Genomic DNA, 19,522 nt, shown 5'->3' with positions numbered 1-19,522 from the left:
GTGCACACCTGCCCGGGGGTGCTGCTGTCTGCACACGTGTGCAAGAACACGCACACGCACATGCACACTCTCCTGTGCATCCTCACGCATGCACACACCTGCCTGTGAGTGTGCACACATTTGCACACCTGCCCACACAGACGTGCTGGGAGACTCAAGCTGCCACCCCAGAGCCTTTGCACACTCACCCCTCTGCACCATGTTTGCACATCCCTTGTTTTTACACTCACCCCCTGTTTGCACATCCCCTGTTCTCACACTCCCCCCGGTTTTGCACGACTCCTCATTTTCACACATGCCCCATATTTGCACCCTCCCCCCGTGTTTGTACCCCCCTCCACCTTTCCACACCCCTGCTATTTGCACACCCCCCCGTTTGCACACACCCGTGTTTACATCCCCCCATTTTCACCCCATGTTTGCACACACCCCCTATTTGCACACTCACCCCGGTGTTTGCGTAGCCAAGTCCTATTTCTACACTCAGCCCCACGTTTCAACACACACACCCCCCGTGTTAGCCCGCTCTCCCCTGTCTGCTCACCCACACGGTGTTTGTACTCTCACCCCGCTGTTTGCACACTCGCCCCCCGTTCCCACCCACCCTTTGCACACTCGCTCCCGCCCCCGCCCGGCCTAGCCCCCCGAACTACAACTCCCATCACCCCCCGCGCCCGCCGTGCCCCGCCGCCCAATCAGCGTGCGGCTTCTTGGCAGGTGCCGCAATGGCGGTGCCCAGGCGCTGAGGGCGGCGCCGGGCCGCGGTGAGGGGCGGCGGGACCCGGCGAGACCCGCGGCCACCGAACCTCCGGGGCTCCGGGGGGGCTCCGGGGCGGCTCCGAGCTGCCCCAGGCCCGGGGAGCGGGCAGACACCCAGCTGCTGCTCTCCAAAGCGCTGGGCCGCTTCCCCGCTGTCGCCGGCCTGCTCTGCCCTGCCCGGCCGGGTCAGGGCTCCGTCGCCCTCGCCTTGAGCTGTCCGTCCGCAGGGTGACCATGAAGGTGGTGAACCTGAAGCAGGCCATCCTGCAGGCCTGGAAGGAGCGCTGGAGCGACTATCAATGGGCCATAAACATGAAGCGGTTCTTCCCCCGCGGAGCCACCTGGGACATCCTCAACTTGGCAGGTCGGGGGGTTCCCCCTCCTTACTGGGCGCACTGGGCTGTTTTGGGGGTCCCCACGCGTGTCTTTGGGTGTTGCCCAGTGTTCCCCCGCTTTGGGGTGCAGACGGGTATTTTGGGGATCCCTGTTGCATTTTGGACCCCCATTCCCACACTGCTTTTCACGCCAAAATTCCCGTTCCCAACCGTGTCAGCCCATTCCAAACTGTCCCCCCCACCCCTTTCTCACCCTCCTGGCTCCGTTTTTGGGGTCATTCCCTCCTTTTTCCCCCCGGGATGGTTCAGGGATCAGCACAGCATAGCTTTTGGGACAAGAGAAGCAGCTTCGAGTTGAGCAGGAGAGAATTAAGTTGGAAATGAGGAGAAATTTCTTCACTGAAAAGGTGGTTAGGCGTTGGAACAGGCTGTGGTGGAGTTACCATGTGGATGTGGCTCCAGGGGATTTGGGTTATGCTGAGATGCTCTTGGAGGTCTTTCCAGCCTTAATGATTCCCTGATTTCCTGATTCTAGCACTGCACGGGAGCCAGGTGCTGCTCCCAAGGCTGCTCCCCAGCCCAATTCAAGGGCATTTCACAGAAATCCTGCCAAAGGCTAGGACTGGTTTAAAGATTTGCCAGGCTCTCCTGCTAATTATAGAAACTTGGTGCTGGGATTTTCCCTGTGCAGCAAGTCCCGGGATAAATAAACAGAGCTGCTGCTCCAGGGGGTTTAAAGGAACCAGCCCCACACAGGCAGCAGCTCTCACTCCTCTGAGTGTGAGGATCTTTCCCCTGTGCTTGTTTTTCCCTTCTCTCCATCCTCCCGTTGGATTTTCTGTCAGTGTTTTTTGTCACACCCTGTCCCCACTGCTGAGCTTTGTCATCTCCGAGGTGTGGCTGGAGGGGCCAAATGGAGCTGTGGCCGTGGGGAGATGGATTTGCTCTGGATGGGTTTGCTGGGGGTGGGGGTGCTTGGCTCGAGGGCCAGTCCTGCTGCTGCCCAGCTGGTCCCTGGGGCTCCCAGGTGTCTGTCCCCACCCTGGTGGCACCAGCTCCTGCTCCTCTGGCAGCGGGGTGCTTGGCTTGGGCTCATCTGTGTATCCCCAAAAACAGACGCAGGGAGGATAATTCCCTATTATTTCTGCAGGAATGGGTTTCTCCTGGCTCACATTTAGCCAGGGCTCAGTGGCTTCTTTGGGGCAGCTCCTCTGCCAGGAGGAGAAGGAGCCCTCTCTGCCCTTCTCCTTTTGGGTGCCACACAGGCAGGATGCTGGCCTTGACCCTCAGCATTGTGTGCACACAGGGAGAGCCCATTCCCGAGGTCCTGATGGCTGGAACAGCAGCTCCCTTCCTCACCACATCCCCCAGAGCTGTCCTTTCCCAAGCTCGTGCCTTTCAGCTTGGAAGTACAAAGGAGGGAAAGCTGGCACGAGCTGCCAGGATCACGGCAGGGCCTGGCAGATCGCTGCTGACACGTCTGCAGCGAGGAGCAGCATGTGGCTGGCTCGTGGTGACACTCTGGGATGGGCTGGGGAGGGGACGGCTGCCACCAGCCTTCTGTCCTCATCCCAGACGCTCTTGGCCCAGGATTCAGCCTTGGAGTGACACCCAGGGAGTCTCCTGCACTCGGGATCCGGCGGTGGCTCCTCCTCCTTGGCTTTGGGGTGACAATTTCCCACCCGGCTGCTGCTCCCCCTTTTACATCTGGGTGCTCTGACCTACTTGCAGCCTGCTCTGCAGCCCGGGGCCTGCTCGGGGAGGTGCTTCCTGCACTCTGCCATGGTTCAAATGGGCAATTAAAGGCTTGGCTGAGCAGATGGGACGGGCAGAGCCCCTCGGGCCACCGAGGGCCAGACGGGCAGGGCTGCGCCCAGTGCAGGGGACTGGTGGCCCCAAGCTTAGCCCCAGGTGCCTGGGTGAAAGACACTCAGTGGAGGCTGCAGGAGCCTCCTGGCAAGAAGTGGGAGGGAGGGGAATGTGGAGAGCAGCAGCAGCAGTTTCGGGGCTGGAGCGCCCGGGGAGAGCCATGTTAGCAGGAGGCTGCAAGCTCTGCCTGAACTATTCACTGCCTTGTGCCTGTCAGGGATTAGAAAGTTGTGGGATTCAGTGAATTTAGGAGAAAACTGGTTTGGAGTCTCTGTGGTTGGTACAGTTGGACTTTGCCAGCTTCCCTGTGGGATGAGGAGAGAACAGAGTGTGTCTGTGTGTCCCCATGTGCTGACCTGGGACCCTCTTTCCTTGCAGAGGCTCTCCTGGAGCAGGCCATGATTGGGCCATCCCCAAACCCACTCATCTTGTCCTACCTGAAATACGCCATCAGCTCCCAGGTAAGGACCTGCTGGTGCTGCTGGGGGTCACCTTGCAGCCTCAGTGAGGTTGGGCAAAGCAGCTGGGGTGTTGGTGGTGGGCAGGCACCCCAAATCCCCCCATGTGAGCCTCTCCTGGGCTGGGCAGACACCCCAAACCCCCATGTGAGCCTGTCTGGGGCCGGGGCAGGCAGTGGAGGGCTCAGCACATGCCCTGGGCAGGGATGTTTCCATAAATAGCCCCTGCCATCGCCCAGGGTGGGAATTCTGCCCCCCGAGAGGCTCTGCACTCGCCGTGAGCTCCACGCTTTCACATCCTGGCATTTAATATCGCCTAAAGTTTGTGTGAAACACATCAGCGATCACCTAAAAATGTCTGTTTGGATTTGTGCCGGGTCAGCGCCCCGGCCCCGGCCCCGTCTGCGGTGACAGCAGCGGGGCCGTGCCCTGACCTTGCCGTTCCTCGGCAACGAGCGCGGTGCCGGCGCACAGCCCCCGTGAACACCGCGCTTGTTTTGGCTTTCTCTCTTGTAGATGGTGTCTTATTCCACGGTGCTGATGGCCATCAGCAAGGTACGGCTCTGACAGGTGCTCTCAGAGGTTTCACTCTTCACCCACAACCCCACAAATCCCTTTCCCTCCCCGCAACTCCCACCAAATATAGGTCAAGTGGAAAGCGACGTCCTGGGCTGAGTCAGCAGCGGGCAGCCGGCGCAGATTAGCGCCCGAGCCTTTCTGTGTCCCCCTGGGGATGGGCTGCTCTGGGTCCCAGCGGGTTTTTGGGGGTGTGAGTGCCTTGTCCCTCTGCCCTGCGGGGTTTGGCAGGCTCCTGGCCTGTGTGTAACCCCATCCCAAGCGCCGGAAACCACATCCCGCTGCGGCCGGCGGTGCTGGCAGCGCTGTGGGGATCGGAGCTGGCCTTGGAGGAGCTGCCAGGGCCTGGGCCATGTGGCTGCAGCCACACACCACGCTCGGGTGCTCTGTGTCCCTGTGCTGCTTCCGTGGGGACACTGAGCACCCTCCATGGCTGCCTCTGCTTGGTGTTGGGAAGCCCCTCACAGGCTATGACTGACCCCCCATTCTCCTCCTTGTCAGGCCCCCTACTCAGGGTGACCAAAGGAGGGATGATTTCAGAGAGAATGATTTCCCCCACCTCGTTGTTGTTATGGGGATGGGAGGAGAACTTCGCTGGCAGTCAGCGTTGAAAATTTTGGGGGACTGCAGGCTGAGCTCAGAGTTGTGCTGTGAAGCCCTGGCGAGGTGGGGACCCCTGCAGTGGTCCCAGCGCCGATCCGCGGGGGAGGGTAGAGCAGAGCCCAGCCCAGCTCCGAAGCGCTCGGGCTCGTTGCTCTTAGCCGGTGCCTGTTCGGAGGGGCGGGCACAGCGCTGACCTTGACAGCCGAGCCTTCCTCCTTCAGCGCAGCGTGGGCCCAGCGCGGAGCTGCGGGCAAGCTCCGGCCCGGCGGGGCTCCCCATCTGCTCCGGGAGGAGGCGGGGGGGCCGCGCTTCTGCTGCCCCCCGCCCCCAGCCCCGCGGCCGGCCAGGCTGCTGGCGCTGCCAGCCCCACCGAGCCGGGGGTGGGCAGGGGGCTGGCGTCCGGCCACCACCGCCGCCGCAGCCCCGGCCTGAGGCTGCGGAGAAAACCCAGCCCCGGCCCTGCTGCCGCGGTCCCACCGCCTCTCGCCACCCCGGGAGGGCACGACCTGGCCGACAGACAGCCCTGACCTACTTCTCATTCAAGTGGCTTCTGGGCAGCTGCCAGGGGGAGTGTCCTGTGGCCGCAGAGCCTGGCCCGGCCCTGGAGGAAGGGCTTGAGCTTGTGTAGAGCTGCCGGAGCAATCCCCATCTGAAGCCTCTCTGTGTTCCCCTGCTCTAGTTCGATGACTTCTCCCGGGACTTGTGTGTCCAGTCGCTCTTGGAGATCATGGACATGTTCTGTGACCGCCTCAGGTACTGTGTGGTGTTCCAGCACTGCCATCTCTGCCCTGGCTGTGCCATGGGCAGAACCAGGAGCCAGCGGAGCCTGGGGGTCCTGTCTGATCCCAGAATACTCACCCTGGCAGAGGAAGGGAGGTTCCCTCTCCAGCTCTGTGTCCATTACCAAGTTGCTGCCTCATGAGTGCCAGCACAGGGACAGCAGAGAGAATCCAAACCCCACCAGCATTGTGGGAAGCTGCCAGAACCCCCACCCCCTCTTCTGGGATAAACCTCACCATGGTTTTCCTTCCCAGTTCAGCTAGATGGGGTGGGTGTGAGACCCATGGTCCGAGGGTCTCTATTTCCTTTCCCTCTGCACCTTCCCAGGCCCCAGCTGTGTGTCCCAGTCTGGTCCTGCCTGTGCTGCCCCAGGCACTGCCTTGTTTTTTTCCTTTATGCTCTTCCGCTGGTGTTGCAGGACCCAGGGGAGTCCAGACAATTCAGGCCACAAAAACTTTTTTAGAAAGCTCAGAAATCTTCCTGTTAACCCCTGACAGCCTCTTCTGGGAGGCAGGAGCGTATGGCAGGGACAGTGGGAGGAGAAGGAGGATGAGGAAGGCTCTTCAATGAGATGAAATGAAGCAGCAGCAATGAATATGCATCAGTGGCAGATGTTGACAAGGAGCTGTCGCTGGCCAACTGCAGAGCCGACCCTTAATCCACTCCTGCCTGCTCTGATCCTCTGCTTAATTTGATCAAAACTTTTGGCCCCGATGATTTGTGCATCAGGAGGGGAAAGCGTTCACCTCTCACAGTGCACTGATCAATGCTGAGCCTCCCTTAGCAAGATAATTTGATTAAAAGCTTGGAAAGTTTCCCTGTAGTGGAGAGGCCAGTAAGGAGGCTGCATGGGGAGGGGGTGGGGGTGTCCCCTTCCCCTGGCACAGCGGGAATGCTGGTGGGATGAGCGGCTTGGGATCTGCAGCAGAGGAGTGGGCTGTGAGCGCAGGACCTGCTTTTGGGTTCCCCAGCCTACCCAGTGTCCGTGCCTCAGTTTCCACACACACAGTGAGCATATTCCCACTTGTCTCCTGTGCCAGCTGCCACGGCAAGGCCGAGGAGTGCATCAGCCTGTGCCGGGCGCTGCTGAGTGCCCTCACCTGGCTGCTGCGCTGCGCCACCTTCTACGCCGAGAAGGTGAAGGAGCCGCTGGAGCAGGCGGCGGCGGAGAACCAGCTGAAGATGTGCCTGGAGAGGTTGGAGAAGGTGCTCAGCAGCACCAAGAACCGTGCCCTGATCCACATTGCCAAGCTGGAGGAGACATGTATGTCCCTGCCCCGCGTGCTGGCCCTGGAGAGATGTCATTGCCACCTCTCCCTTCCCCCTGCCCGGCTCCTGCCGCATTGTCCCTGCGGCTCCAAGCCTATCCATCTTCCAGCCCTGTTGCTGTAACCGTCTCCTCCCTGGCTCTGTGCCACTCTCTGCCCCCTCCCCTGCGTGCTGCCTTTGGAAGAGGAGCAGAATTAATGTGAAGGCTGCGGGAGCTGTTCCTGGGTGCGTGGCGAGCGCTGTGCTCCGACAGCCTGGCACAGCCCCGTGCCTTCATCTGTGTCTGGCCAGGAGGCTGTGCCAGGCTGGCCTTGGGGTGGGACCTGCTGGGACTACACAGACCCCTGGGCTGGGCATCAGCAGTGGGGACTCCCAGCCTCTTCACCTGTCTGGGCTGCTGTAGGCCTTGGAGGTGGCCTGCCTGGTTTCCCCATGTGCCACTGTCCCCTCAATGAATCCCTGCTTTCCCTCCCCAGCCTCCTGGAGCACTGTGGAGCAGTCCCTCGTCAAGCTGGGAGAGAACCTGAACAACCTTGGCAGCACCCCGCTGCGGAGCCAGGCTGATGACTGTGTGTCCCTCATCAAAAGGTGGCTGTGCTGCTGCCCCGTGGGCTCAGGGGGCAAAATGGGTCTGAGTTTCACTCTGAGTCCCCCAAACTCCCTGCTCTGAGGACTGAGAGGCTCCTGCTCCCCGCTTCCCTGTCCCTTCCCAGCTCAGATCCCTGCTCCAGCAGGGGCTGCCCAGAGTTAGTAGTGACTTGTTGCAGAAGAGTCTTGCCCAGGGGTTGCTCTTCTGGTGACCCTGAGACCTTTTACTATCCCTCAGCTGCTCTGGCCACCCAGGGCTGCTCTCTTTGCTCTGGATCCCCCTGGAATTGCTCCCGGGGCCTGAGGGCTTGGCTGAGCCTTGGAGCTCCCAGGCACAGGTGTTCCAGTGTCCTGCCCCAGGGCAGCAAAGGTCAGGGGTTTGGCCAGGGAATGGGAGTGGGACAGGAGGAGCAGGAATCTGTCCCTGCAGGGCTCCAGTGACCCTGGGCTGTCCTCTTCCACCCAGCATCCCCACCATGCTCTCAGTCCACTCAGAGCAGCTGAACAAGACAGGCTTCCCCACCGTGCACGCCGTGGTGCTGCTGGAGGGCACCATGAACCTCACAGGGGAGACCCAGCCACTAGTGGAGCAGCTGATGATGGTGAAGAGGATGCAGGTACAGAAGTGACAGTGTGTTCTGCTCTGCTCAGGCAGCCTGAGGCTGTGGGGCCAGGCCATGTGCCTTCCCTGTGCTGGTCCTGCTCCAGGAGAGCAGCAGGAGCCCATCAACACCTCAGCAGGGGTTTGGCTGTGTTGGGGGATGTGCTTTGCTGCCAGCCCAGCACTGGGAGGGTTTGTGTGTGTGCCCCACAGCGCATCCCCTCCCCTCTCTTCGTGCTGGAGATCTGGAAGGCCTGTTTCGTGGGCCTCATCGAGTGTCCTGAGGGCACAGAGGAGCTCAAGTGGACAGCTTTCACCTTCCTGAAGGTAGGGCCCAGCCCCAGCACCGAGTCCCTGCCCTTCTGCCCTTTCCCTGCAGGTCTGGCTCCTGCTGAGCCCTGAGCTCTGCCAGAGCAATCAATCCTTCTTTCTTGCAGTGTGCCCCTTGGGGTGCCCACAGCCCACAGTGTGCTCCTCACCCACTCAGAATTCCCCTTGGTTATCCCCACACCCCTTAGTGTGTCCCACACCCCATACTATGCCCCCACTCCTCACAATGTGCTCCTTGGGGTCCATCCCACCTGAGCCCACTCCAGCCCTCCTGTCACCCTCTGCGCATCAACTTTGCTGTCAGGGGACTCCTTTCAGCCCAGCCTCATTTTGTGTGGCAGAGTGAGTTTTCCTGACATGTTATGGGGGAAATGTGGCTCCAGGTGATGGTGGAAGGACACTGCAGAGGGGAACAGGGGCACAAAATCCCCTGGGTGCACACACTGCTCCAGAAATGCTGCTTTCCTGGGGCTGGGAGAGCAGCTGTGTGCAGCTGTGCTGGTGTGGGCTGGTGCTGCTGGGAGGTCCCAGCTGTGGAATGGTGTCTGCCCTCATGTCACTCTGTGCCCTGTGTCTTTCAGATGCCCCAAGTGCTGGTTAAACTCAAGAAATACCCCCAAGGGGATAAGGTGAGGCTGATGGTGCTGTGCCTGGCCTGCATGGGAAAATGTTCCCTGTCCCAAAAACCTTCCCTGATGGAGCAGGTGGGGACAGGGGAGGTGGGCCTGTGCCAGTAGCGTGGTGAGCTGAGTGTCTGGCTTTGTGTTTGTCAGGATTTCACTGAGGATGTGAACTGTGCCTTCGAGTTCCTGCTGAAGCTGACCCCTCTGCTGGACAAAGCCGACCAGCGCTGCAAGTGAGTGCTCACCATGGCCACAGCTGCCACACAGCCACATGCCACAACCACCCTGTCCTCAGTGTGGGGTGCTGGGGCAGCTCCTGGCAGGGCTGGGTTAGTTTCTGATCCCATTTCTTCTTCCTGAGGAGCTGCTGCTGCCACATGAGTGAGGCAGTGAGTCACGTGTGTGACACCCAGAGCTGCTCTGGACCCTGCAGCACCCTTGGAGGGGTGGGACAGGGCCAGGAGGGCAGCTCACGAGTCCCCCTGCCCTGTGGCACTGTCTGGGGTGACAGGAATGCTGTCCTTGGGGCTACAGCTCTCCTCTCTCTTCCAGCTGTAACTGCATGAGCCTGCTCCTGCAGGAGTGCAGCAAGCAGGGGCTGCTCTCCGAGGCCAACATGAACAACCTCATCGACAAACGGTACAGCCACCCCAAAGTCTGGGAACCCCCACAAGTGGGGCTGGAGCACCTGGTTTTGGGGGAGCATGAGGGAGCAGCTCTGCTGACACTGGGGGACTGTGACTGGGACACACATGGTGGCCTGGGGGATGGGATGCTGCTTTTGGGACAGGTTGGGTACAGACAGAGTCTGTCCCCTCAGAGAGGCAGTGGCTGTCCCTTGAGGGTGCCACTGGGTGGAGGGAGGGAGGGAGGCAGGGTGATGGATTCCTACACACTGACCCTTCTTTGGGGTCCCCCAGGGCTGCAGACAAGGAAAACTCTCCATCCCTGAAATCAGCTGAGAACGCCAACATCCAGCCAAACCCTGGGCTCATCCTGAGGGCTGAGCCCACTGTCACCAACATCCTGAAGGTCAGTGTCCTTCTGCAGCCATGCTGGGCTGGCTGGGCTCAGGCCTGGAGCCCATTGCCAGCAGCATCAGTCTAACGAGGCAGCCAGGGTGGTTGGGAGGTGCCTGATTTCTCCCTGCCCTGGGGTGGAGTAGTGGAGGAATCACTCGAGCCTTGCTGCTCCATTGTGGAGATGAGGAGCTCCCTTCCTCCTTCCCAGGAAGCTGGAGGAGCTGTCAGGTGGCATGTCATCAGTGCCAGCAGCCTGAGCCCAGCCAGCTCTGCCCCTCCTGCTCAGCTGCTCTCTGTGTGCATCTCCCCTGTTTCCTGGGGACTCCCCGTGTCCCTGTGTCACTCTGGTTGTTTTGCTGCTACTGAGTGACAGGGGATGTGTTCCTGCTGGTGGCAAGGGCTCAGAGGTCCCCATCCCACCTCTCCCAAATCCAGCAGGTCCCTGCTCCTTGAGGTCTCGGGGACAGCTCTTGCAGCTGCTAACTCTGTACCCCAAAACCCGGAGTTTGCTGCTAGTCTGTATCACACATTCCCCATTATTTCCGTTTCCTCTTACTTTTTTGCTTGTAGACCATGGATGCAGATCACTCCAAGTCCCCTGAGGGCCTTCTGGGGGTCCTGGGTCACATGCTGTCTGGGAAGAGCCTGGACTTGCTGCTGGCAGCAGCAGCAGCCACTGGGAAGCTGAAATCCTTCGCTCGGAAGTTTGTCAAGTGAGTGTCCAGCTGGGTGGCACTGTGACTGTGACCAGGGGGCTGGGGGGGACAGGCAGCCTCCTAAACTGCCCTCTAGACAGGGCTGGATGTGCCTTTGGCCCTGTGGAGCACGGGGGAGGGCTGGGATTTCAGGGATGCTGCACCCCACAGCACCCCATCTTTGCCTCTGCATGAACAGGACAGAGAATTGGAACCAGGTTGGTCTGGGGGTTGGTCTTTAACTGAAGGCTGTGGCCAAGCCCTGGATCCAGGGCAGTGTGTCACTGCCTTCTGCAGACACACGTGCACCAGCACACACGTGGGGCTGTGTGATGGGCTCCCCCAAGGTGACTTGACCAGCCTTGGGGTGTATGGGGGGTCTGTTTGGTGGTCTGTGCTCTGAAACACTCCCAGAGCTGGCTCTGGGGAGAGCCCATTTGTGTGGGGTGAGCAGCTTGGCTGGACCTGTGTGGCCACAGGGAGCAGAGACAGGGAGGAGGTGACTTGTCCCTGTGGTGCTGGAGGGTGTCTGCAGAGCTGGGCCTTGCATCTCCTGCCCCTCGGTGCTGGGCTGGAGTTTGGGGGGGGGTCTGCAAGTCAGGCAGCCCCCTGCTTGTGTCAGGGCTGGGAATTGTCTGGTTGGACTGATCATGCTTTGCTGCCACTCTCTGCCCCTCCAGGCTGAACGAATTCACCAAGCAAATCACGGGGGAAATCTGTGAGTGTGTGTTTGTCCGTGCATGGGGTGACAGGAGCTGTGCCCCCCCTGCTGGGATGCTCTGGGGCCTGCCTGGATTAAACTGGGACTGGCTGTGGCACCAGAGCAAGCTGAGCTGTGCCAGGCCTGGCTGGGGGTGCTGGCAGGGAGGGGGCCCTGTGCCAGCAGGGATCTGGGCTCCTGGGGACACGTTGCCTTCATGTGCATGTCCATCCCAAATCTGGGGTGTTCCCTTGAGCTCCCTTTCCCCTGCTGAGCCTGGGGGCCCCTTGGCTCCCTCCCTGGAAGGGGTGATGTGTCAGCACAGCCCAGATAAGGACTCTGACTCCGTGTGATGAAACTTGCGGAGTGCTCTGACCTTCCATGGTGAGGGGGGGCCCCGCTTGGGCTGGGGCTGCCCAGAGGGAGGCCAGAGCTGCTCTGGGGGCTCAGGCAGAGGCAGATGACGTGGGGGGAGGCACTTGGAACATCCCTTTGTTCACACTGGGGAGGTTAGAAACTCTGTGTGAGGGAAGCATGGCCCCCAGCCCCAGTGTTTGTGGGGTTCTGCTTCCCTCCTCCTGCTGAGGCCAGAGGGCCCCAAGGTCTTTATTTCTCCTCCTTCAGCCAAGAGTGGCCCAGTCCGGGCTCTGCTCTTTGACATCTCCTTCCTCATGCTGTGCCATGTGGCCCAGACCTATGGCTCAGAGGTAAGGTCCTCCGGGAGGATGAGAGAGTGGGACTGGATCCTGTGAGGGAGGGGAAGGATGAGGCTGGATCCTAAGAGGGGCTCTCAAACCTGCCAGCTCAGCCTCTGCGCTGCTGCAGCCTATCAGCCTCCTCTAGTGGCCAGCCTGCTGCTGTCCCCACTGTCCCTCCTGTCCTTGCAGCCACTTCATAGCCCACGGCACAGCATCCAGTGCCTGTCACCTGGAAATCTGTCCCTGGGGCTCTCTGGGTGCCAGGTGATGGAGCAGGACTGGCTGTCACCTCCCTGAGGACTTGGGCTGTGCTCTTTTGGTGGGTGGTGGGATCAGTGCGAATGCTGCTTCCAATTGGAGCTCACCAGACTGCTCCCAGTTTGCCCCTCCAGTTTGGCACTGGTTGGCTGGGGGGTTGCATGGCCGGGCAGTGCCAGCCCCCCCCGTCCAAGGAGGAACTCCCAGCCCTGCTCAGGAAACTGCACTTGGGTTGCATGAAAATTTTCCAGGTTTCGACATCTGTGTGTGCTGAGAGGCGAAACGATACCGAAACACTGGGAATGCAGAGAGGGGAGAGAAGGGTCCTGCCCAGCTGGCCCTGGGAGCAGGGAGGGGGGACCAGGCAGGGATGGATGTGCCCAGGGCTGTCCAATGAGATCTCATCCCTCCCCTCCCAGCCCAGCAGCTTTCCTGCCCAGCTGCTGCTGAACAGATGTGCGAAACTTTTTTGGACAAAAATAGTGTCCCCTGGGTGACACGGGCTGAGGGGAGGAAGTGACGTGTGGGGTTCCCAGCTCATGGCCCCCACAGCACCCTCCCAGCCCCAGCCCCAGGGACCCTATGCAGGGCTTGGCAGGGTGGGGGGACAAGGGACTTGTTTGAGCTGGACACTGTGACACTCACAGCTGGCCTGACATCTCTCCTCTGAGCTGGGCTGTGTTCTGCTGGGGAGCACCCTGGTATTGGGGGAAACCACAACCCACAGAGGGGAAACCAGTGCCTGGGAGGGCCTGAGCAGTGCCCTGCTGGGGCCTGACCAGTGCCTGCCTGTCCCTCCAGGCCACCGGGCGGCGCTGTTCCCACGGCCATGAGCACCCCAGGGTGGGGACAGGCCCCCGGGTGGGGACAGTCTCCAGGGTGGAGACAGACCCCAGGGTGGGGGTCCCCAGCAGGGTCTCTGTGGGATGCAGACCCCTTGTTGGTTCCTTTCCAGGTGATCCTGTCAGATTCCAACCCTCCAGGCGAGGTGCCCTTCTTTGAGACCTGGATGCTGACCTGCATGCCCGAGGAGGGGAAGATCCTCAACCCTGACCACCCCTGCTTCCGCCCAGATTCCACCAAGGTGGAGTCCCTGGTTGCCCTTCTCAACAACTCCTCTGAGATGAAGCTGGTGTAAGAGCCCACCCATGTGCCCACCACCCTGCCAGGTCTGGGGGAAGCCCCCAGCCCAGCTCCCCTGGCCCCAGAGGTGTGTCTGAATCCCCATCTCTCCCCAACAGGCAGATGAAGTGGCATGAGGTGTGTCTGAGCATCTCAGCTGCCATACTGGAGATCCTCAATGCCTGGGAGAATGGAGTCCTCACCTTTGAGTCGATCCAGGTGGGGCTGGTGGGGGGCAGAGTGGAGCTGTGCTGTGTCCTGAGGAGGGGCCAAGGGTCCAGAAGCTCTGGGGTACCCTGTTGTCCTGCCCTGATCGCTCTGGCAGCTACCTTGGAGCTTGCTGAGACTTGGAAGTGGGAAACTGATGTGGCTCCAGCCCTTTGTTCCTGCTCCAAACTGCCCTGGGGGTGGCAGGGACAGTGTCACCCATGGAGGAGAGAAGGGCTGGGACCCTGCAGTCGGGACCTACAGCCCTAGGAGGTGATGGCTGCACATCCACCTGGCTGTGCTCATCCTCTGCTCTGTCTCCTCTGCTAGAAAATCACAGAGAACATCAAGGGGAAGGTGTGCAGCATGGCAGTGTGTGCCGTGGCCTGGCTGGTGGCCCACGTCCGCATGCTGGGCCTGGATGAGCGGGAGAAGTCCCTGCAGATGATCCGGCAGCTCGCCACCCCCCTGTACGGAGAGAACACGCTGCAGTTCTACAACGAGCGGTGAGCTGGGCACACGGGCCTGCTGCTGCCCTGCAGCTGGCTCCCATGCCACATCTCCTGCCCTGCTTCTCCTTTTCCACTTCCTCATTCTGTGCCATCTCCTGCCCTGCTTCTGCTTCCCAGTGCCATGGCCTCCTGCCCCAATTCCACTTTCCAGTGCCATTTCTCCTGCCCTTCTTCCTCTTCCCAGTGCCATGCCATCTTCCATGTTTCTGCTTCCTGGTGCCATGCCATTCTCTGCCCTGCTGTCCCTTCCCAGTGCCATGCCATTCTGTGCTCCACTGTCTCTTCCTGGTGCTGTGCCATTCTCTGTCTCTGTGCCTTGCTGTCCCTTCCTGGTGCTGTGCTATCTCCTGCCCCACTGTCCCTTCCCAGTGCAGTGCCATTCTCTGCCCCGCTATCCCTTCTCAGTGCTGTGCCATTCTCTGTCTCTGTGCCCTGCTGTCCCTTCTCAGTGCTGTGCCATTCTCTGTCTCTGTGCCCTGCTGTTCCTTCCTAGTGCAGTGCCATTCTGTGCCCTGCTGTCCCTTCCCAGTGCTGTGCCATTCTCTCTGTGCCTTGCTGTTCCTTCCCGGTGCTGTGCTATCTCCTGCCCCACTGTCCCTTCCCAGTGCCGTGCCATTCTCTGTCTCTGTGCCCTGCTGTCCCTTCTCAGTGCTGTGCCATTCTCTGTCTCTGTGCCCTGCTGTCCCTTCCCAGTGCCGTGCCATTCTCTGTCTCTGTGTCCTGCTGTCCCTTCTCAGTGCCATGCCATTCTCTGTCTCTGTGCCCTGCTGTCCCTTCCCTGTGCCCACCTGATGCCATCTCTCCCCCCCAGTGTGGTGATCATGAGCTCCATCCTGGAGCACATGTGCGCGGACGTCCTGCAGCAAACGGCCACACAGATCAAATTCCCCTCCACTGGCATGGACACCATTCCCTACTGGAATCTTCTGCCCCCCAAGAAGCCCATCAAGGAGGTGCTGACCAGCGTGTTCACCAAGGTGCTGGAGAAGGGCTGGGTCGACAGCCGCTCCATCCACATCTTCGACACCCTGCTGCACATGGGGGGTGTGTACTGGTTCTGCAACAACCTGGTCAAGGTAGGAGGGGGCAGGAGGGACCCCTAGTGTTGGGCAGGGTGCTGAGGCCAGGAATGGTGGGTTTAGTTTGTGTTCCTAGTGTCCTGGGTGTGCCTGGGCTGGGTGCTGGGACAGTTCTGGCACTGGAGGGGAGTGGGGCAGGGCCACCTCTCCCCTCCACCCTGCAGGAGCTGCTGAAGGAGACACGGAAGGAGCACACGCTGAGGGCTGTGGAGCTGCTCTATGCCATCTTTTGCCTGGACATGCACCAGCTGACACTGACACTGCTGGGCCACATCCTGCCCAACCTGCTGACAGACTCCTCCAAGTGGCACACCCTCATGGACCCCCCTGGGAAGGCCCTGGCCAAGTAAGGCCCCAGAGCAATGGAGATTTCCTCCTCGAGGCGTGTTTGGGGAGATGGGGGGATGGTCTGTGCTGGGATGAGGATCCCAGCTACCCAAATCCCACTCTGGCTTTGGCAGTGCCAGCAGTTCCTACTCTGATCCACATTCCCTGCTGTCCCCTGAAGAGGAGGAAGCTGCTGTGTCCCACACCCCATTGTCAGGTGGGGTGCTGGCAGCACCTGGCTGTGTCCCTGCTCTGTCCCCAGGCTCTCTGTTTGGTGTGCCCTGAGCTCCTACTCCTCCCACAGCAAGGTCCAGGCCTCGGCCCGGCAGAAGAAGAGGCACCGGGAGGACATCGAGGTGTGTCTGGCTGGGGCAGGGGCTGCCTGGGGGCTCTCTGTGCCCAACAGCAGCAATGGCTGGGGGAGGTGAGGGTGGTAGGAGTGGGTGGGTAAAGCCAGACTCCCTGCCCAGCTTTTCTGGGTTCTCTGAGGCTTTCCCACTTTAAAATTCAGGATTTTCCCTTCTCTTTTCTGGTCAAAGGGCTGTAACAAGCTGGTCAGCATGTCCAGCCTAGGCTGGGGTGCTCTGGGTGACCAGAGATCAGATCCTGGGCTGTGGGGCTGTGCAGAGCCCAGGGGGGGTGAGCAGCCCTGTGCAGGGTGAGGGGCTGGTGGGGCTGACCCCCCTCTCCCCCCAGGATTACATCAGCCTGTTCCCACTGGATGACACACAGCCCTCCAAGCTCATGCGGCTGCTGAGCTCCAACGAGGAGGATTCCAACATCCTCTCCAGCCCCAGTAAGTGCAGGAGGAGAGGGGGGATGGCTCCCTTGTCTCCCTGTCCCTTTTGGGTGTGAAATGTGTATTTGCAGAAAACCCCTTCCCTTCCCAAACTGGCCGGGTGAGGGTTTAGAGCTCTCAAGTGTTTTTTGAGTTATGTCAGAGCTTTTGCATTTGGGAAAAGTCAATTTCCTTATGTTTCTGATCAGAACAACTTAAAAGGGTGACATTACCCTTTCCTTTCTTGCCAGTGCCCCACACCCTAGGGTCTATGGGGGTCTTTGTGTCCCTCCAGCCATCCCTCATGGGACCAGAGCTGGAGTGACATTCCTGGTGTCTGGGGCCAAATCCTGACATTCCAGTGCTGTTAACAAGGCTGAGGCAGAGCGGATGAGGGCCCTGGTCACATCCGTGTCCCTGCAGTGTCACGGGTTGCGACAGCTCCGCTGGGGGATTTGCTGGGGGGGTCCATGTCCTGCCCACTGGGTGCTGTCACAGTTCCCACATACATTGTCCACACTCCTGGGCAGTGAGTCAGGACATTCTCAGGTCGTTGTTTGTCTCTTTATCCCAAATTACTCTATATATTAGTTTTCGACACATCCATTGACCTTCAGTTTCAGTTCGTTTCATTACTGTTGAAATGTGGGCTTTTCCCTTTATTTCACTTATCTTCTTTTACCTCCTGAGGCAGTCCCACCTCTTCCCAGTGACATTCAGGACTTTTTTGGGCTATTTGCTGCAGTGATGTGGAAATGCTGCTTCCTGCAGCCACCATATAACTCATGTGATTCCATGAGAAAAGTGTGGGAGGGCTTTCTTTTTCTGGTGAGCATCCTCAGAGCAGCACAAGGTGGATCCTGCAGATTTGGGCAGGGGCTGTGGGGTGTGCACAAAAGCCTTCCCAAAGGGATTCCCATCCCATTGGAGCAGACCTGACCCAGTTCTTCCCACAGGAGTGCCCAGCAGTGCTTCACAACTGGGGTCAGCTCAATCCTCCTGGTCTGTCCCAGGATTTGCTGCTAGATTTGGACGTGCTTCAGCTCTGATAGCTGGATTGCACCCTGACAGTGAGATGGGAAGGCTGCTGTGCAGCAGCTGTTGAACATCTGGCTCGCACACAGGATGTGTAACGTGTGTGTCGCTGCTGTTCTCTGCTCCTGGTGGTGACACCACGTGTCACACCCCAAAAGCAGCGTGGGAAACCTGCCTGGGCTCCGTGTGGGCTGCCACAGGGGACAGGGATGGGGCAGAGACCCTCTGTGCTGTGCCCCACTGACACAGACTGTTGGGTACAGGGGGTCTAAACCTCTTCTGCTCCACAAAGCCTCTCCCAGAGCTGGGTGACCTCGAGTGGCCAAAGCTGGCCAGCGTGGGCACATTGGCTCAGCCAGGGGGGCCGTGAGGCTGTTCCTGACTCTGCTCCTGCCCACAGATCGCTCCATGAGCAGCTCACTCTCTGCCTCCCAGCTCCACACCGTCAGCATGAGGGACCCTCTGAACCGGGTGCTGGGTAAGGTGGGGATGGGTGTGGGGTCACATCCAACCACTGGGACACCAGTGGGAAGCTCAGGCCGCCTGCAGCCTCCCAGAAGTGACCTGACTGTTGTTCTCTCCCTGTCCCCACAGCAAACCTCTTCCTGCTCATCTCTTCCATCCTGGGGGCCAAGACAGCTGGCACCCACACGCAGTTTGTCCAGTGGTTCATGGAGGAGTGTGTGGAGTGCCTGGAGCAGGGCAGCCGTGGGAGCATCCTCCAGTTCATGCCGTTCACCATGGTGGGTCCAGCAGCTGTCACACCCCTGTCCCTGCCTGGGGAGTGCCCCGGGGTCCCACAGGATGGCCACATCCCAGGCTCCTGGTGACACTCACCTGTGCTTCTCCTCTGTCCCTGGACAGGTTTCTGAGCTGGTGAAGGTGTCCACCATGTCCAGTCCCAAAATTGTCCTGGCCATCACTGACCTCAGCCTGCCCCTGGGTCGCCGTGTCGCCGCCAAGGCCATTGCTGCTCTGTGACCAGGGCTGCTCCAGCCAGGGGGGATCCCTGAGGAGCCCAGGGATGTCCCTGCTGGTCTGGGTGGCTGGCATGGCCCCTGTCACTGCAGCTGCTGGAGGGCTGCTCCCTCAGCACACGGAGCCATCTCCTTGCTCTGCCTCATGGCACTTTTGAGACTGAGACACCCCCTAATTTTTTGTATTCTATAAATCAATCCTTTTGTACAACCAGCTTTTGCCTCACCTCATTTGAGCTTCTGGGACTCCCCAAAACCCCTTGATCCTGGGTGTGATGGGGAGCCAGTGGCCAAGCCCTGTGTTGGGCAGGAGGGGAAATCTCCCTCACCCTGTTCCAGACCTGAGAGTGGGTGGTGGGCTGCCTGTGGTGCTCTCACTGGGAGCAGGCACTCTGCTGGGTGGGGCAGGGATGCTTCCCTGCTGTGCTGTCAGCCACAAGTGGGATCTTGTTGGGAATTCTGCCACGTGAGCATGAGTTCTAGTTGGAATTCCTTCCCATGAGTGTGAGTTCTTATTGGAATTCCTTTCCATGAGTGTAAGTTCTTATTGGAATTCCTTCCCATGAGTGTGAGTTCTCATTGGAATTCCTCCCTGTGAGTTCAGTCTGCAGTGAGCACGGGCAGTGGGTGAGTAACTGTGGCCTGGCCAGCACCACACCAGCCTCGTGCTGGGACAGGCTCCCCTGGGACTGTCCCCACACCCTGCCAGCTGCTCCAGCAGTGAATCCAAGAGCTGTCATGAACTCTTGTCCCTGAGGGAGTGGCAGTGCCAGGGCTGCTGCCCCTCTGCCCCTTCCACTGGTGTTGATTCACAAGAAAGGGGAAAGCAGGGCCAGCACGTACCAACCCTCAGGGCACTGTGACTCCGAGCCCACTCCTGGGACTGGGCTGTGCCTCTGCCCCCTTGGCACCAGGGGGGTTCCCAGCCCTGTTTTGGGAGGCTCTGAAGGGAGAATGGGGCACAGGGGGATCCTGGAGTGGTGCTGCAGGGGTTGGGTCCGTGCTGGCCAGGGAAGAGGCAGTGGGACAGTGACTCAGCGCTGGGCTGACCCCATCTGATCCCAGGATGAGCTCAGCTCCTGGCAGCCCCCAGGCTTTGCTGGAAGGAGAGACCCCCATGCACTTGGGGTAGCTGTGGGTGTTGCTGGTCCTTGGCCTTCACTCACAGAGCATCCTCCCCCTCCTGCTGGCCCCAGGGCTGCAGCCCCTGGTCCCCATCCGGCCCAGCCGGGAGCAGCTGCAGGGCTGGGTGGGGTGGGTAACGGAGCCGTGGCACACACCGGGATGGGCTGGGATGGCCTCACCGAGCCTGACACTGGTG

The 19,522-nt window shown here is 60.2% G+C and overlaps 1 protein-coding gene across 1 annotated transcript; it reads left to right on the top strand.

The window, feature by feature from the left end:
• The first annotated feature begins 718 nt into the window (after positions 1-718).
• MED24 (mediator complex subunit 24) lies at positions 719-18,412 on the top strand. Its single transcript, XM_041426512.1, has 25 exons — positions 719-1,123; positions 3,342-3,424; positions 3,938-3,976; positions 5,280-5,353; positions 6,421-6,644; positions 7,126-7,237; positions 7,704-7,854; positions 8,052-8,165; positions 8,750-8,797; positions 8,942-9,024; positions 9,344-9,430; positions 9,712-9,823; positions 10,384-10,526; positions 11,189-11,226; positions 11,833-11,915; positions 13,120-13,298; positions 13,406-13,505; positions 13,824-13,999; positions 14,817-15,081; positions 15,249-15,430; positions 15,674-15,767; positions 16,108-16,207; positions 17,625-17,702; positions 17,819-17,967; positions 18,089-18,412. Exons 1-25 carry the CDS (start codon positions 994-996, stop codon positions 18,203-18,205), a joined length of 2,961 nt encoding a protein of 986 aa, XP_041282446.1. The 5' UTR covers positions 719-993; the 3' UTR covers positions 18,206-18,412.
• The last annotated feature ends 1,110 nt before the right edge of the window (positions 18,413-19,522 follow it).

The sequence above is a fragment of the Onychostruthus taczanowskii genome, unplaced genomic scaffold (assembly GCF_017590055.1).
Source record: "Onychostruthus taczanowskii isolate IOZ18803 unplaced genomic scaffold, ASM1759005v1 scaffold91, whole genome shotgun sequence".
In the NCBI taxonomy this organism is placed as follows: Eukaryota; Metazoa; Chordata; class Aves; order Passeriformes; family Passeridae; genus Onychostruthus; species Onychostruthus taczanowskii.
This window is presented reverse-complemented; position numbering and strand designations above follow the sequence as displayed.

What these genes read in the sequence shown, in the direction of transcription:
- MED24 (XM_041426512.1), top strand. Translation starts at nt 994, where the DNA reads ATGAAGGTGGTGAACCTGAAGCAGGCCATCCTGCAGGCCTGGAAGGAG. An exon ending in ATGTTCTGTGACCGCCTCAG is followed by an intron (nt 5,354 to 6,420) that starts GTACTGTGTGGT and finishes CTCCTGTGCCAG; the next exon opens with CTGCCACGGCAAGGCCGAGG. An exon ending in TTCGCTCGGAAGTTTGTCAA is followed by an intron (nt 10,527 to 11,188) that starts GTGAGTGTCCAG and finishes CTGCCCCTCCAG; the next exon opens with GCTGAACGAATTCACCAAGC.